The 18,151-nt window shown below is 44.9% G+C and overlaps 2 protein-coding genes across 2 annotated transcripts; both read left to right on the top strand.

Moving 5' to 3' along the window:
- The first annotated feature begins 1,235 nt into the window (after window positions 1-1,235).
- Window positions 1,236-4,857, top strand: LOC124695902 (TATA-binding protein-associated factor 2N-like). The gene is made up of 8 exons (XM_047228707.1): window positions 1,236-1,361; window positions 2,619-2,699; window positions 2,774-2,862; window positions 2,945-3,019; window positions 3,138-3,241; window positions 3,317-3,595; window positions 3,790-3,876; window positions 4,499-4,857. Exons 1-8 carry the CDS (start codon window positions 1,236-1,238, stop codon window positions 4,618-4,620), a joined length of 963 nt encoding a protein of 320 aa, XP_047084663.1. The 3' UTR covers window positions 4,621-4,857.
- A 7,435-nt stretch (window positions 4,858-12,292) lies between these two features.
- LOC124695901 (protein SULFUR DEFICIENCY-INDUCED 2-like) lies at window positions 12,293-14,850 on the top strand. Its single transcript, XM_047228705.1, has 3 exons — window positions 12,293-12,513; window positions 13,299-13,673; window positions 14,161-14,850. Exons 1-3 carry the CDS (start codon window positions 12,397-12,399, stop codon window positions 14,599-14,601), a joined length of 933 nt encoding a protein of 310 aa, XP_047084661.1. The 5' UTR covers window positions 12,293-12,396; the 3' UTR covers window positions 14,602-14,850.
- The last annotated feature ends 3,301 nt before the right edge of the window (window positions 14,851-18,151 follow it).

Genomic DNA, 18,151 nt, shown 5'->3' with positions numbered 1-18,151 from the left:
GCTATAAAGCATGACCATCTTGATAAACTCTTGCGAGCAAGTCTGTTTCCAATTGCAGCTGAATTGACAACTCTGCTGTTAAGGCTTTCAAGTATTCTTTGTCTCCCCTTGTGTCGAATCAATAAATTGGGTTTTACTTCCCGCGAAGACTGTTGCGATCCCCTATACTTGTGGGTCATCATAGGCTCATCTTTATATTCCGTAAATATTGCAAAGAAAGAATTAAAACTTGTAAAAACCTATTCACCCCTCTAGGTTTACCATCTTTGAACTTTCAATTATATAAGTAATATTAGTTAAATAAAATTTATTATGAAACTAATTCATACATAATAAAAGAAAATTCCATATAGTTAAATAAAGTACTTTGTGATTATTAGAAACATCTTCCTGTTAAAAAATAAACCATACAATAGTCATGCATGCATGTTAAAAAAAGAAAAAGGGAAAACAAAAAATATAAATAATGTGACATGGATTAGGAGACTGGAATAAATAAATAATGTAGAACTAGAACAATAAAAAAGGAAGGACAACAAAAGAAGGAAATATGGGAAATAAAACAAACATAGAAATAAAGAATAAAGTATGAAAGAAGAAAGATGGAAAAGAAAATAAAAAAGATGAAATACAAGGAAGGGAAAAACTAAAACATAATGCACACGGAAAGGAAAAGAAATAACTTTCTGTGTTGACCGACCTGTGCCGAAAGAGCATGGGCATCAGTATGCATCCAATAAGAAATCATGTCATGTAAACATAAGGTGCTATATCCAATATCGCAACGAAAACATATGATGGAAAATAGAAAAAAAACATGCTAGACATGAGATAGATATCCAAAATACAATTGAGCTCATCGTAGGATTGCCGAACAAGAAATGTGAGAGAAGAATGCATATAATCCAGTTTTATAGGAGGATATAATTGGCAATTCAGTTATTTATAGAGCATGTAAAAGATGAGCTTATATTTCTGTCTCCTGTCAGATCATTATCCTGAAGCAATATTCAGGCGTCAGAAAAAGGAAGCAAAAAGTGCGAATCTAGAAGTACAGGGTGCACGAGATCGCCCATCCATCCGTGCGCCGCCACACCCGGATGCCGTTAAACCCTAACTCCCACCTCCCCTATTTCTAGGGTTTTTCTCACTGCCAGCACGCACTCCCCTTCCCCTCCCATCCCCATCAGCACCAGCACATCAAACGCCGCCGCCGCCGCCGCCGCCGCGCCGCCATGGATCGGTACCAGCGGGTCGAGAAGCCGCGGCCCGAGGCCGCCGCCATCAGCGAGAACGAGATCCGTATCACCACACAGGGCCTCATCCGCAACTACGTCACCTACGCAACCTCCCTCCTCCAGGTACCACCCCCGTAGCCACCGCCCCCCGCTTAGCTCGCGCCCGAAGGGGGAATCCTCGCACACGCGCGGCATCCTTGGCTTGGCTGGATCTCGCCGCGGCACGTCCAGAAACGGCAATATTTGGGATGAATGCCCTGCTAAGCCCCACCCTGTACCGGACACAATCGTTGATTTGGCGCATGGTGTGCCGTTCAGCTGCTTATGGACAGTATCTGATATGGCAACGGCGCGTAGTTTTGCAATTTGCATCTGTCTGTCAGATTTGGTGCGGCAATTCCATGTTTTTCCAGTTAGCTTGTAGGCCAGGGTATTTGCCCCCTTTGCAATACATTGCATCTATGGTAGCTGGTAATGACCAAAAAAGGACATTGCATAGTATTCTGTTGTCTGAACGCAGTGAGTGATGCGGGAGGTAGTATTTTACATAGCTTTTGGATGTCAGGTGGTAATTTTGGTATGTGTATTGTACAGGGACGAACCAAGGCTCTAGCTAATCTGAAGATTTAATGGTCTTTGCATACGCTCTTTGATATAAGGGACTTTTGTTATCGATCTGCAGCATCCTGGTTACAGATTGTTTGTCCACAATATAACAAATTCTGTGTCCATTTCTCATGAGTGCAAATTGGGAATCGTTGTTTTTTACTGCATAGGCAGTGTAATCCTTAGCTCACATTTTAATGAGCGAGGCTTCAATTTTTATTATTGGGTTGTCACATGAGTCCACAGTCCGGATGTATAAAACGTTAAATTGGCGAAAGGCTGGAATTCTCTTGGTGTGATCCATTTGTTGTGGATCCAATGTCCAATAGAGGAACTGAGATCGAAACCAACATATAAATGAGTTTCCTGCCCTGTCTGTCGTGTCAAGTTGGTTTTCCTCCTGCCCTTTTCATGCACCTAGCCAATATCATCACATCATTGTAAATTTGTAATGCTGCCACCAGGCAATCCTGTTTTGCATTTTTCCAGTGGCTACCGGTCATTGTCATTTCCACAAGTTAACCCTCTTTAGCTTGGAGGTGTGTACCATATCCTGGATTCCGTTTAGTTTGTAACAATTGCCACAAATTTGGGGGGTGGCACTATAAAGTTTTCAACCTTCATCAATATCATGGTTCCACCCTTGTGCAACCGTGACCTGCTATGCTAATTTTGCTGGGATATGGTCATTCTTCTGTCATATGTGATGCAATTTGTACCTGAATCATATGTACTGTTATGCATGGTATCAATCTTATAAGTTGTTCAAAACAGGAAAAACGTGTGAAAGAAATTGTGCTGAAGGCTATGGGACAAGCTATCAGCAAGACAGTGGCTATTACTGAGATCATAAAGGTTGGTCTGTTCTTAGCTCTTTTTTATACCATTACTTAGACTTCCGAAGACTGACGAGGTCCATCTTACTGCAGAAAAGGATCCCTGGGTTGCATCAAGATACCACAATCAGTTCAATCAGTATTACTGATGTATGGGAACCCATTGAGGAAGGCCTTGTACCGTTAAGTTCTTAACAAAACTTTGTATATCACTGGGTTACCCTCTTGGTCTGCTTTACTTATATATCTTCTGGGTTCTGCCAGATTGGAGATGACTCGTCATGTTTCAATGATATCAATCTCCTTGTCACCTAAGGAGCTCGACACGAACTCACCCGGGTATTCTGTTTGACTTGCTTTCTTTACAGGATTCATTTTGTAGCATCTTAAGATGTACTAACTTGATCATATGAATATTCAAACACAGTCATTTATGTGATATTATTGTCTTCTGTAGGTATCAAGCTCCATCGCATGCAGAGCCGCATAAACCAAGGTACCAGCAGGTTCAGCAATATCAACAACAACAGCACCAGCCAAGACAGAATCAAGTTCAAACAGGTGAACATAAAATTACTAGATGTAGTTTGTTTATGTGACTGATTTGATTGCTAACTTGTTCTGTATATATTGAAGATTCATATGGACGTGGACGTGGAAGAGGCAGAGGGAGAGGAAGGGGCTGGGGTGGTAGGGGAGCGTATGGTGGAGGTTATGGTGGGTATGATAACAACCAAGGAGGTTATGGTGGATATGGCAACCAGGGAGGTTACGGTCACAACCAAGGTGGGTATGGCAACCAGGGAGGTTACGGCCACAACCAAGGTGGGTATGGCAACCAGGGAGGTTATGGCCACAACCAAGGTGGCTATGGAGGCGGGTATGGTTACGACCAAGGTGGATATGGAGGATATGGTAAGTTCTATCGTATATATTTTTTGTTCTACTGTTATTGAAGTTTTAATACCGTCCATGAAGTATTTATGATGATGATACTTACAGAAGAAGTTTGCATCTCTATTGATTCAGTTGATATTTTTTGGATTCTTTCTTGCTTGTTTCCCGAAGATTGTATACAACTTTTTGCTCTAACCACTTGTCTTTGTCAGACAACGGTGGCTGGAACTACAACCAGAACAGAGGCCGTGGTGGCGGTGGCGGGGGCGGGCGAGGAAGAGGCAACTGGGGCTACGGCGGTATGTATAATATTAGCAACATACATTCTATTCACGCAAAATGAAACTTTACGTTGGTTCCCACCTACCTTGTGCATTCAACTCATTACAAATCTAAGCAACAATAATTCGTGTCGCTGATTGATGCCTCTCATAGGCCAGAACTGTGGTGAACAGTATTCTTTTGAACTTGCTAGTCAGCAAGTTCATGAAGAGATGCTAAATACAACTGTAGGGTTTTGGTTTGGTCAGTGGTAGTGATAATAAGATTTCACTCCTTTAGAGCAGCTAACTGATTTTGCTTTACTTTCTTTCTCACTCACATGTGCATTGTGGGATGAACACATTCTGAACAGGAGTTATACACATGTTGCTTAACTAAGAATAATTTCTTCAGTGTATACTTATTTCTTTGTGTCAAGTCCTGACCTGCCTTCTTAGTCCATGTAATGTGTATTGATCATTTATCAAGAGCTTGTATTGCAATCACGTTATGCAAATATGACTGGCATGTGCTTTAGAGAAACGATGACCATTGTAAATGTTCTCTGTTTGCTTTGACAGTTCATCTAGTGTTGTGGGTTAAGCTGTCATGTTGCATTACAATCCTTTAAACATATAATTGTGGAACCTGACATTACAGGCCCAGGATACGAGCGTGGTGGCCGAGCTGGAGGGGGACCAGGTGGCCCAGGTGGCAGGGGATATGTGAGGGGCCGTGGACGAATGGGTCCTGGCCGTGGGCGGGGTGACCCGAACTATTAGATCACCGCCCTCTGTATTGTTATTACCAAAAAAAGAGAAGGAACGTGTTCTGTGGATTGGAACCGAACCTTAGCACTTTCTGCTTGTGAACCATCAACTAGCATTCCCAGTTTTTAGCTATAATCGCCAATGGTATCTGTACCATTGCTTCAATTCTGTGGGATTTTGACGAGCATGTTATGTTGTTACCTCTGGGACACCTTTGCTGTATTTAAGAGTGCATTTTTGAATAGTTCCATCTGTTTCCAGCTTAGCCTGGGCGGTCTCTGTTACCCAAAAATCTTTGTACAGTCGTTGAGATGTGATAATGGATTAGTCGTTGGTATCGCTCGGATGACTGGCTGGGCGGTGGGGGGCGGATGGATCCGAGGTAGCGCCTGTTCTTGTTGCTACGAAACAGTCGTTGGCTGATGTTACTGCTAGTTTTTTTTTTGTTAAGGATTGTATCAACATATCTTCTTAATTAATGATATAGATCTTGCGCTTTTAGGATGAGAACTCAAGGTTTCTTGTAATACAGAAAGAAAGTTGGCTCTCCTTTCCACCTCTTGGTTATTTTTGAGTTATAGAAGAAGACTATCCATCTCTTTCATGAAGGAGATCATTCACATTCACACCAACTTTATGTACTACCTCCATCTAATTTTTTTTAGGTATCTCAACTTTATCTATATAAGAATGTATCTATAACTAAAATGTGTTTAGATACATATGTATCTAGATAAAAGTAAGACACCTATTATTACATACAAGTCGGAGTAAAAAAAAAGTTCAGTGTTTCATAGTCCCTCCGTTTGCCCGCTGATAGAAGTCTCTGGGACATGAGCTTGGTCTCCAATATTAAGTGTGGTGAACATGTCGGTTATTTTATAAAGTTACGGAAGTACTCTTACATGAGTCGAACTTAGGAAAGTATCTTACACATATTTGAAAATATTAAAAAAATTAAACAAAGAAATCACATGTACATATTCATGTGCTACCCTTCCATAAAGTCATTTCATAAAAATTCGACTTGTCGCCTAGCGTGTGCAAAAAGATAAAATTTGATGTAAAAAATAAGGCTTTTCACACAATATTTTTTCTCTTATTTTACATAGATAAAAAAATATTGATTTTTCGCGTAAACTTGACAAATATGCATATATAGTGGGGATGCACATGTAGAATGTTTTGTCAAAAGTTTGACAATTCAAAATATGTTTTTCTTTTGCAGAGGGAGCATATGTATCTAGGAGCCGAATTTAATTTCCAGAAGCTTTTAAAACATCTATTATTTATGAAATAGATGTAGACCAGGATTACTCACAATATTTGCATTCTTGGTTGTACATCACCACATGAAACTATTACAATCCCTATACCAGATACTCCATAGTTACAAAAACACATCCTCTTGTAAGTTGACCCATCGGGCCCGCAACCCGGTACAGAAATAGCAGGGCCGTTGTGCCGATCGGGTTGGCTTCATATGCGGAAAATAGGTCAATAGAGCTGGCATCAAGTTACCCATTGGGTCGGCAGGGTCAGCCCCTGAACTCTCAACTCGTTCAAGTTGATCATTTCCCTTGCCTACCTACCTTCGGCGGGCAGCATAAGATTGATCGAGCCTTTGATGTACATGTAAGAAAACTGGATATGTGACCGACCTTATCCATCTAGCTAGCTTATTAGTCTAAATACAACCAAAAAATATATAAAGGTTAAAATTTGGGTCAACCTGAGATACCTATCGGATCAAGGATGCTGCAAACTTCTTTTGTTTTGGAATGGGTCGACCCGTGGCTTTTGACTAGTTCAAACAACAATCTAGGACCTGGTTGCCCAGCCTTGTGTTCGTTGTGGTCTGATCGAGGCGAGATGTGAATCTTGTTTGGTTGCTTAGAGCATGTCTAACAGGCCCCTTATTTCTCTGCCCCGTATAACGCGAGTTTTTCGCCCCGTATCCCAAAAGTGCGTCTTGCTGAACCATTTCGTCTAGCAGACCCCGTATTTCGCCCTGTATTTTTAAAAGTTAAAACCCCGGGAAAATGAAACCATAGTTCATCTTCATTGATCATACACTGGATCATACATATACATAGCGATCTACTGCGATCCTAGCTACTCGAGGATGATGAATGGCACGAAAGGCCCCCTGGCGGCAGCCTCCTCCTCTGCCCTGGCGGCAGCCTCCTCCTCCGCCCTGACGGCAGCCTCCTTCGCCTGGAATTCCGCCACGGCGGCGATGGCCGCCGCCTGTTCGTCTGCCTCCGCCCGCGCCTTCTCGGCGGCCTCCACCTCGGATTCGGCCACCGCCCACAAGTATGCCGCGTCCTCCTCTGCCTCCTCTGCTTCCTCCTCGCCGGCCTCCACTTCCTCCTCGCCTCCGCCTCCTCCGCCGCTGGTGCTGCCGATGCGCGCCGCCCATGCCACCTTCGCCGCGCGCTCACGCTCCCACTCAGCGCGCCAATTCTCGAAGGCGGCGCCGCTCATCGGCTTGAGCGGCGGATCTTGTCGGTACCACCGCCCACCGGCGGCGAACTCCCGGAGCGAGTCCGGCATGTAATACGCGCCGCCGTACTTGCAGGCTGCACGGCGGCTCCCCGCGGCGGAGCGCTTGCATTTCAAGCGCCACGCGTCCTCCACGTTGTCCGGCGAGCGGGATCGCTCGATCCGCTCGCCGGCGAGCGCCATCTGCGGCGGCGGGCGTCCATGCCGGGGCTGGGGTCGAATGCGGCGCGGGGGAGGGAGGAATTGCTCGCCGGAGCAGGGTGGAGGCGGCGGCGGCGCACGGCGGAGCTAGGGTTGCGAGTGAGGGGTTAACCCCTCACTCGCACCTGCGCCCAGTATAAGTAGTGGGCGGAGGGTCCGATTTCCTGGGCCCCGTATTCCGCCGAAACGGGGCAGCCCGAATACGGAGCCTGCTAGACGGTCCAAACCGCGCCTGCCCCGTATCTCGCCGGAATTTTACGGGATGGACGGGTTATAAGGGGTCTGTTAGACATGCTCTTAGAGACTCAACTGTTTGGTTGGCTGCATGAGAGCCTTTTAGCTGGACCGATGTGAATGCCTGGTGTCGAATTTGTTGCATCTAAACATATGTGTATACCTCTTTTCAGGATGTGGAACTTACCTCCTCTTTTATTAATATCGCCACGGCTGAAAGATTCTATACACTTGCATGTGGTAAGAAAATATCGCTAAAGAACATTCAGAATATATTTCCATACATTTTTCTCCATTGCTCTTCTGAATCATCAACAAGCATATAGAATAATGGCTAACCGCTCACACAAAAAACAGAAATGGAACAAGATAGCTTGATGTATCTGTAGGAACAATATAAAGCATGAAAGAAGCCTCAATTTAGGTCAATACAACAATATGCACTATGTACATTCATTGATCACCGAAAGTACCAAATCAAAGTGAGACGACAAGGGAGATAGTTAAGAGAGTTGTCGTGGTAGAGGTAGCTCCTGTGCTGAAAGTAACAACGTAAAAGTTGCGCTGAATGACGGGATGAAGCCAGGGCCGGCCCTATGTTTTTCCGGGCCCTTGGGCGAAGTCGATAAAAGGGCCCTTGAAGGTAATATATATGTAGGCCCCCCTCAAAAAAATATGTAGGTATAACTAGATATATAAATGTATATGTGCCTACTTTCATTTACAGAAAGATAAGAGCTAAAATATAATCATACATACTTCATGTAAGATGTATATAAATAATATCACTTAATAAATAATATCACTTACTAAATAATAATAAAACGGTAGCAAAATATAACAATTATTTCCTACTAGTTTGACTACCTTACATAAAAATGAAATTACAATGACTTCATCGATAATTATACTTCAATGCTTCACAAAAAAGATTCTTCGTTCATTCCTAGATGCAAAATCATTGAACACAATTTCAAGATCAATGTTGTCCAAGATATCCTCTCAATACAACATGTAACTAATCCATTCAATTTATCTTGTAACATAGTTGACCTCAAATAATTTTTCAAAATACTTATTTAAATCTTCTTTTTACGATTCAATAAACTGATTCTCTAGTTTTTTCACATCACTAGACAATTGATTTGGCATTCTAATTAATATAACGGTGAAGAAATTTACATCCAATTAGAACCCAAATTAAGGGGATAAATCATTGATTAGATGGAGGGCATGGACTTACAGGGAGGCAGGCTAGCGGGCAGGTGAGGCGATCAGAGAGCAGGTGGTACGCAAAGATGAGGAACATCCGAGCAGGCATCCATAACCGCGGACACGGCTTATCGATAAGATGTAACCCTGCAGGGATGCCTAAATGTGCCTACACGCACGATCAACCCACTTGCGATAGGTGGATATCACGACTCGCACTCTCCTTCACGACAACAATGTCCAGGAAGCCACCTAACTAAGTTGAACCCGTATCGAAGTCCTACTGGCTAGCTCATCCAGGTCTGAGTCAACCGATCGCTGCATGTAGTCCTGCTTCGTATTTTTTTCAGATCAATGTAGTCCTGCCTCGTGGAAGACTCACGATAGGGAATAGACCGATCGGTTGCATCTTTTTTTACTGGGCATGTTCATCTGTATTAATTTTTTTTGTTCAGCCCAAACTAGAAAAGTTGTGATTTTGGGCCCCTCCTTGGCTTGGGCCCTAGGCGGCCGCCCATGGCTGCCATGGGACAGGGCCGGCCCTGGATGAAGCTATTGTTCAAAATAATTTGGACAAGATCATCCATGCACACCAAATTTTATAAAACGGATGTCTATGAACTCTTTATTGAAGCACGAACGGAAAAAGCTATGGTTCAACGAAAAATGGAAGCGATCACAGGAATGGAATCACCTCATCAATTCAATTCTTTTTCATGTAGATATCATCACAAACCGAAGCATTGCTGGAAAAATCAGGATAGACGAAGATGAGAGAGATGATGAAGGTAAGTGGAATAATCTCGTTAAAAACTATATACCGAAGCTGCATTGCTAGAGTCAGAATACTCACCATTTGTGTTTGCTTGTGTCATAGCAAGGGCTCGTGGAAGCAACCAAATATATCAAACTTTTTCGACATGTCTGCTTGAGGGGTGCTTTTACAGTGTGCGAACCAGAACAGATGTCTCAGACTATCACACAAACATTCAACACTGTGGTGGACCCCACCTTCATGTGCGCCGCTAAGCCTTGGATCTCAGTATTTTCTTAGGCGTCGGGATTAGGCTAGGTGGTTCTTTGTTGTTGCTCATAATTTTTGGTTGATTCTTCCTTTTGTGCCAAGAAAAGATGTGCAAACAAGACACGCAATACTCCATCGGTCTTACCTAAGTTGTCTTAGATTTGTAAAAAATAAATGTATCTAGACACCGCTTAGTATGTAGATATATTTAAATTTTGTCAAATCTTCAACAAGAGCTCAGAGCGACATATATCTTGGTAGACTGTGGAGTTTAGAAGAAATCAGCACCATATGCAGTTGATTGAACTGATATAGGATACGGAATTTGAACCGATGTTGACCAAGACAATTTTAATGGAGGTCTACAAGACGTATAGAGGCGAGCGGCTGCTGTGCCCATGGATCGAAGGTAGTAAGTGGATCCATGTGCTCACGTCGTCTAATCAATATTGACCTTTTATCCATTTTTTATTTATTTTCCCTATACCAACTTTACTCACACAGATCACATACTAATAGAGCAATTATCGATCAAAGTCTTATCTTGATAAACTAGTAGCATACCTGACACCTTAAAACGGGAGTTGTACAATATCCTGAGATTTAAGTGAGACTAAAATTAGTTTGAAAAGGGAGAGTCAGCCCATGCAACATTTCTTTTTTGAGAAAAGGCCGACGTTTAGAATTCGTACAAGAGGGAAGTGGTAGGTGTGTAGGTACCCCATGGCCCCATGTATCCAAGGTACAGTGGATTCATGTGCTCACGTGTCTAATCAATACTTCACACAAACAAGCATATACTTCTTCCGTCCTGAAATAAGTGTTCGTTAGGACATGGCTTAGGTCAAACTTCATTAATTTTGACCAACTGCCTAGAAAAAAGTTACAGTAAATTGATATCGTTAGATTCATATTGACATGAGTAGTTCAATAATATGCAATTTGATGTCACGTGTATTGCTACTTTTATGTAAAATTTAAGTCACAATTTAAAAATATTTGACTTCCAAAAACAGAAAACATCCATTTATTCGCGGAACAGAGGGAGTATACTCCTCTAGGCTCTGGACAAAAATATTCTTCGCAGGTTCAATGAATGTAGACATATTTTTAGCGTATACTTTAGTTAAATCTGCGATAAATATTTAGGGCTGAAGAGAGTACTAACAAAGCACTTAATTATTGATCAAATCCTTTTCTTGATGTAAACTAAAATACACATTATAATTCAACATGGAAGGTGTAATATTTCCCGAGATTTGAGTGACTAAAAGTAATTTCCTGAGAAAAAATCAGCCAAGCTAGTTGTTTCTGGGAAATTGTTAAGTCTTAAGGTGAAAAACTTAACCACTTACAATTCACATATTGATCGAGTAATTATTGATTAAAGTCTTGTGTTATTGAGTTATAAACTAGGGAATCGAGTACGTACGTGAGGAAGCGATTGGCATGAGGCGTCGATTGTAAAACCCATCTAGGGTTTCACCCCCTCGACGGCGATGGACTAGCTTGTTGTTACTGTTTTCTACGGGATGGTGAGACAGCAGCTACATTCCGAAGTCAGAATAAGGTCCTCCCCACCTTATCCTCGCTTTGGTGGTGCATCTAGCACCGACGGAGGGCGCGTGAAGTCGTGCGCCCGACGGATTATCTGAGATTCGTTCGGTTTTCATGTTTGTTGGTGTAGTTTCAGACCAGTTTCTTCTCATCTACGGTTGTCATCATTGGCGATGGTTGTTGCTCTAGTGTGTTGATCATTTGGGAGCTTAACACGATGACTTCCCGGGTGTATACTATGTAGTACAAGAAGTTCTACTACCACAACCTTTGCCCAGCTCTAGCGATGGAGGGGCAAGGATGCGATGGAGGGGCAAGGATAGCGGCACGCCCAGCTAGTGTTACTATCTATAGTCGTCACTACGTGGTCATATACATATTTTTAAATTTTTACTACATTTTTGGTTGTTTGTACAGTTGTTGATGATTATTAATAGTTTGACAGAATTTTCGTAAAAAGTATTGTGCTAGGAGTATCGGAATATTTTAAACTGAAAGTAGTAGGATATTGCAGGATTTAAACGAGACCAAAAATAGTTTAAAATGGGGGCGGGAGCCAGCCAAGCCCATAGTTTTTGGGAAAAAGTTGATTCTGTATGTAAAAACACAGACAGTGACAAAACGAAAATGAGTCGAGTGTTGGCGTCTCACACGCGCTGCTTCTGCCAGCACGGTGAGTGGCCACGTATTGCGTCACGCTAACGAGAAGGGGGCCGGACGATCCTATCATCTATACCACCAGCTAATGGACACTCTCCGATGAACATGCCCGTCGAGGCCGGCTCCATCCAACGACTCCCATCCACGCTTCCCACCGAACCTGGACGGTTCCCTGTCCAGATGCACTTCCCGGTCGGCCAGATTCATCCGATCGGGCCGTCCGGCTATATATTACAGCGACAGGCTCCCCTGCCAGCCTCGACTTGGTGACTCACCGGCCGTACGGTATCGATCCCAGCCGGAAGGAATCAGCAGCGAGCGCCATCAACGGAATTTCGCTCTCGCAATCATTAGCTGTCTAAGCTAGCTCTACGTACCTGTACGTGGAGATCGAGATGGTTCATGCCGGATTGGCTCAGCCGCCGAGCCCGGATGCGGCGGCAGCGGCGGCTCACGTCGCGCACAAGATCCCCTCCGGCGACGGGCCGTATGCCCGGGCCAAGCACTACCAGGTAAACTCAAGCTTCATCTATTTGCTTCCGGCTGCTAGCTAGACGAAGAACGTTTTCATTAATTTGCTGTACTTAAGGAGATTGTGTAGCCGTTTTAATTAGATTTATATCAACTTGCTTGCGTGTGAACGTTGTATCATCCAAAGTTGGTTAGTCACGTCTTAGGAACCTCTCTTGCTTGAAATCAAAACGGAAAAGAGAGTTAGGTTTCAAAACCCCCAAAAAAGAACGGCAAGCACTACTAGCCTCTAGTCATTGCTTTTCTTCATTCCGTCTTCAAGCATCTCAAGAGAATATGAGGATGCTACATTATTTACATGCAAAGAATTAATCTGCAACTAATGTACAAAAGTGCAAAGATAATTTGTTCAGTAATAAATAGTTTTTCCTCCGTTCACCTAAACATCTTATGTTAGTGAACGGAGAAAAGTACATACGAATGAAAAATGATTTGTAGCATCATGATAGATAGAAGAGGTGTGCGTAGTTGAGTACCAAGTTTTGTGCCTAGATAGGACGTATGGGATTTATGTCATTGTTCACACGTTAGTTCTATTCCGGCATGTCTAGTAACATCTCTATATACACGTACTATTGACCTTACTATTACAAGTATGGCATGTGAGATGGCTCCCGGGTGGTCTTTTACCCTTATATGGGATCTCTCACTAGAAGAACTATGCTGACTTGCAAAAGCATCAACTCCACTTCTACCCCTACATATATGTATGTTCTCAAAAAACAAATTGATGCTACCATTTCAATCTTTTGTGGGTAAACTAAAGCTGGTGGAGAAGGACCTAGATGCGTCAATTGCATGGTTCTGGAAGGCGATCGAGACCGGAGACAAGGTGGATAGCGCGCTCAAGGACATGGCGGTGGTGATGAAGCAACGTGGGTACCTGAGCGAAGCTGTGGACGCTATCCGATCGTTGCGACATCTCTGCCCTGGCAAGCAGTCACAAGAGTCACTCGACAACATCCTGCTCGACCTCTACAAAGCCAGCGGCTGCACCAAGGAGGAGATTGAGCTCCTCAAGCGCAAGCTCCGAAAGATCTACCTTGGTGAGGCCTTCCCACGAGGCAAAGCCACCAAGCGTGCCCGCTCCCACGGCCGCAAGATCCATGTCTCCGTCCAACAAGAGACCTCTCGTGTCCTGGTAGGTAACTAATTAAAATTAGTACTCCCTTCGGTTAAAAATAATTGCTCGAAAAAAGATGTATCTACACAATAAAACATGTCCAGATATACATCCTTTTTTGGGCAGCTATATTGAACCTGAGGGAGTATTTTGATTCGTTAAGACAAATATTTGATAAACAATTGTTCTCTAAATACGTGATTTGTGTTATAGTTTTCACAACTAATCTAGAACTTCAACACAAACTTAAGGTTGTCACCTAAACCCTATGTTAATAAAGTAATTATCAGTGCAAGTTTTAGATTTTGACCGAGATTGTTAGTCAAACTTTTCCTGACCATGTTTTTCAAAAACTGAAATCGCCGGAGCAACCAACTATATACTCCTAGACTCCTAGTCGTGGGGAAAGGTGCACATTATATATAGTATACTGAAATCTCAAAAAAAAAATAGTATACTGCAAGAGGTGGAGCTGACGTAGCACACGATGCCATGTTTCTTCCAGGGGAACCTGGCCTGGGCCTACATGCAGCAGCGGAAGTACATGGCGGCGGAGGCGGTGTACCGGAAGGCGCAGATGGTGGACCCGGACGCCAACAAGGCGTGCAACCTCGCGCTGTGCCTCATCGAGCAGCGCCGGCTCGCCGACGCGGAGGTCGTGCTCGCTGACGTGATCGCTGGCGCGTATAACAACGCTGGCGGCAGGGAGCACGGCGGGAAGATCGTCAAGAAGGCGGAGGAGCTGCTTGAGAGGATCAGGGCGGAGACGGGCGGCGCCGGCAGTGGGGAGGAGGCCGGCTCGGAGGACGGCGCGGAGGCCGACGAGATGGAGGAGCTTCTGGACGAGGTTGTGAGGCAGTGGACGGCGCCGTACAGGCGGAGCGACCGGAGGCTGCCCGTGTTCGAGGAGATCACGCCCCTGTGCAGGCAGCAGATGGCGTGCTAGCTAGAAGCTATAGATCACTCGATAGGAGAGCTTGTGTGCATCCGCGTCAGGATAGTGAAGCGTGTCGCCGTGGATGTGCTGTACTGTTGCATGTATTCATATATGTACGTACATGTGTTGCATGTGTGTAGTCGTGTAGACTTTTGTGTGAAGCGGTTGCATGTGTACAATGTGTAGGATTTTCATATATGTACATATGTACAGTAAAAGAAAGAACCAGTTGCACCAACATATGCTCCTTATAGGTTGTACAACATTCGTCTGAAAATAAGTGATTAGATATATCTAGATTCACATGTATCTATCCGAGTCACTTATTTCGAAATGGAGGAAGTACGTGACAAAGTAATAACAGATCTCTTTTGTTTTAAAAGAGTAACATATCCTTGTATGTTGAGTAATTAGATACACTGCTAGAAATGTGTGTCTTGAGGGGAAATGTTATAATGTGTCGCTTCAACCGTCAACAACTTATCCTTTTGTACTTTTTCCGCAGGCCACCTGATGGGCCATGTAGTAGAGTTGATTTGGCTCTCCTTTCTCTTCCTCGCATCTCTCTCCTCCCATGTCTTTCGAGAGTCTCATGTTCTCCCCGGCGCTTCCCCCCTCTCCCTCTGGTGGCCTCACCGACTGGTGTCAGGATGGGGGAGGCTGTCGGGCTTCTCTTCTTTTCCGTAGTAGGGGTAGGTGTCCTAGGTCTAGGTTTTCCTTGTGCTTTGCCTTGATGGCGATTGGCATCATGCCGTGGGGATGATTCATTTGGTGTCTTCTCGCGACACTGGATTGCATGTCGTTTGTGAGAAACAAAAAAAAACTTACGCATGTATCTCATGTCTCAACAAAGAACAGGTGGTCTAGATAAGGGCGTGTAGCTATATTGGTGTTCAGAAAAACTACTCTCATACACAAAACAATGCATCAGTGGAAGAGCAAGATGTAGCTAGGGCTCAACCATGATACACATAGAATACTGGCTGATAAACAACTACTAGTAAATGTAATGGTTGCATTTACATCACAACAGAAAATAAACAAAACAAATATAATGGCCAAATAATTTTCCGTATGAACCAAACCTTATATTTGTATGAATTGAAGATGACTAAGACCTCACCTGCTAGCAGTGTATTTGATTGCTCATATATATTACAACCCACATATAATTATGTCACTGTAGCCCTCTCGCGTCCTCGTGACCCCTCTCGCGTCGCTCCTCCTGGCGACCGGGAGGGACAAACCCTAGCCGCCGCCGCCCCGTCCGCCCTCCCCCTCTCTCCCTCCTCGTCGCCCCTCGAGGTGCTGCCGGCCAAAGGCCGCGGCGCCGGTGAAGGGGGCGGCGGGGATTTGGCCCTCGGCTGCGGTCCCCGGCGCCAAGCACAGCCGCATGGAGGAAGGTGGCCAGGCTGGGCTTGCCGGGGCTGAGGCCGCTGCCCGGCGACGCTCTCCACCCCCGACGCGTCTCCCCCTTGGTCGGCGACTCCGGCAGCCGCTCCTCCGTCCGTGGCGGCGGGTGGCTCTCGGGATGCGGCGGCTCGGTGGCGGCGGGCTTCGGTCTCTGGAGGGGCTGCTGGTGGTGGTCTCGGTGGGGGCCACGGACGCCGGAGCGGCGGCTCCGGATGGTGGCAGCGGTGCCGTCTTCTTCGCGGCGAGCGGTGGCCCGTGGCCCCGGCCGTGTGGGCGGCGGGGTTGCGGTGAGATCTAGTCCGGGGTGTCATGGCGGCCGGTGAAAACCGAGCCTCGACCTCGGTCTTGGCGGATGATGGCGGCGTCGGGCGACGTCGTTACCTTGTCGAAGGCGTCATCTTTGCCCGTCTTGGCACTACACTCGGCGGGTTCGGGATGCGCGGCTGCCGGTGAAAACCGTGCTCCGATCTCGGTTGGCGGACGATGGCGATGTGTCACGCCGCTACCTTCTTGAAGGCATCGTCGTCGCAGTCTGCGGTCTCTCACTCGTGCTGCTCCGGGGGAAACCCTAGGTCCGGGTCTCCCGGATCGGACGATGGCGGCGCGCTCTGCGTCGTTCTACCTCTTGGGGCATCGTTTTTGGAGCAGCTGCTGGATGTTGGCGGATGTTGGTGGAGTGGATGGTGGAGCCGTCTGGCGTCATGGTGGCATCGACGGCAGGTCTTGCAAGGTTAATGCGATTATCTCTCTTGAAGATGGAGTCAAGGAAGACGGCGGAAGCAACTCCTGTGGCGTGGGCGTTGGCGTGCGCTGAGAGTCTGCTTGACTGGATGTGCTTCTCACCTGCTATTGGGCGGTTTGGGAAGGCATTTAGTTTGGATGATGTGAGTTGGTGTATTGTCACCCTATACATCCCACTGTAGGTATAGTTAGGTTGCTTCGAGAGTGATCTTTTGTATTGTTTCTTGTAAGGCTTCATGAATAATCTAATAAAAAGCCGTGTGCATCCTTTGGATGCAGAAGCTGGGGCGATTTTTCCCCCTTTTCGGAAAAAAATATATATTACAACCCACATGATTTCACGTTTCATATGAGTTTCTGAATTAACTGTTTCTAGGAAACTCTCCAAGCCAACATGGTGTGTAGATAAAAGAATATTTGATGCTCTGTTTACCGTAATACTTGAAATTGAGATAGTCTTTTGGGCATATATTCCCTAAGTCTTCAACCTTAGATGTACTCACATGATAGACCAATCCCTTCTCCACCGACACACTAAAAGGTCTTTTCTTCCCCACCGCTTCACTCAGGAAGATAACCTCTTTGTATGGATGAAATTCCAGTATTCTAACTTGAGGATTATAAAAGAAAGACTCATGAGGCACGTACCACCCTTGGACCGTGCCTCTATTATTCTCAGTCGCATAATCAGAAGTAGACCGGAGCCTCCCTTGAACTGTCACTTTCTTGTTCTCTCCTGCTTCAATCTCGGTTTTGTTGAAGTTAACATCTTTCGGCATCGAGGATTTATAAACTTGTTGGTCACAGTGTCGTGGCAGCAGGGGCTGAATGTCTTTGTCAAGCTTCAGCGCCCACTCCATCTGACCATATGACTCATTAAGGATCCAAACCTTAAGCCGATAGTTATATATCAAGTGCGGAAAAATATAATCCATTTCCGATCTTTCTAGATAACGCGTTGGATGTGTGCTCTGCCTCATGCCCAACGGTGGTGAAATTACATGGTACCTGTTGTTTGACAGAGATATTCTGCAAAATCAAAGCTCATTGGTCAGAAAAGGTTATAACTAAGAACAATGAAGTAATATACTTCCATCAGGGAATGAGAATTTGCAAAATCCAATAATAAAGGTGCGCACCTTACGACAAAATTAGCATCGTGTTGCACATAAAGTGCTCCTCGCCAGTAGACGGCACGTTCTCGCAAATCGAACGATTTGAGCTTGCGGAAGACATCTACAACGTTTCCTTCTCGAACAAGGGACCTCCACTCCCAACTAGCGTATCTTGAAGAGAAGACACGCAAGGCGCATCTCGACGACGATGTATAAAATACTTAGATCTCTCTATCATGGGATTGATATAATCTCCATCAAGAATGGAGCACCTATGGGGAACTATGAAC

This window comes from Lolium rigidum, chromosome 3 (genome assembly GCF_022539505.1).
Source record: "Lolium rigidum isolate FL_2022 chromosome 3, APGP_CSIRO_Lrig_0.1, whole genome shotgun sequence".
Lineage (NCBI taxonomy): Eukaryota > Viridiplantae > Streptophyta > Magnoliopsida > Poales > Poaceae > Lolium > Lolium rigidum.
This window is presented reverse-complemented; position numbering and strand designations above follow the sequence as displayed.

What these genes read in the sequence shown, in the direction of transcription:
- LOC124695902 (XM_047228707.1), top strand. Translation starts at nt 1,236, where the DNA reads ATGGATCGGTACCAGCGGGTCGAGAAGCCGCGGCCCGAGGCCGCCGCC. An exon ending in ATTGAGGAAGGCCTTGTACC is followed by an intron (nt 2,863 to 2,944) that starts GTTAAGTTCTTA and finishes GGGTTCTGCCAG; the next exon opens with ATTGGAGATGACTCGTCATG. An exon ending in CTCGACACGAACTCACCCGG is followed by an intron (nt 3,020 to 3,137) that starts GTATTCTGTTTG and finishes TGTCTTCTGTAG; the next exon opens with GTATCAAGCTCCATCGCATG.
- LOC124695901 (XM_047228705.1), top strand. Translation starts at nt 12,397, where the DNA reads ATGGTTCATGCCGGATTGGCTCAGCCGCCGAGCCCGGATGCGGCGGCA. An exon ending in CCCGGGCCAAGCACTACCAG is followed by an intron (nt 12,514 to 13,298) that starts GTAAACTCAAGC and finishes GGTAAACTAAAG; the next exon opens with CTGGTGGAGAAGGACCTAGA. An exon ending in AAGAGACCTCTCGTGTCCTG is followed by an intron (nt 13,674 to 14,160) that starts GTAGGTAACTAA and finishes TGTTTCTTCCAG; the next exon opens with GGGAACCTGGCCTGGGCCTA.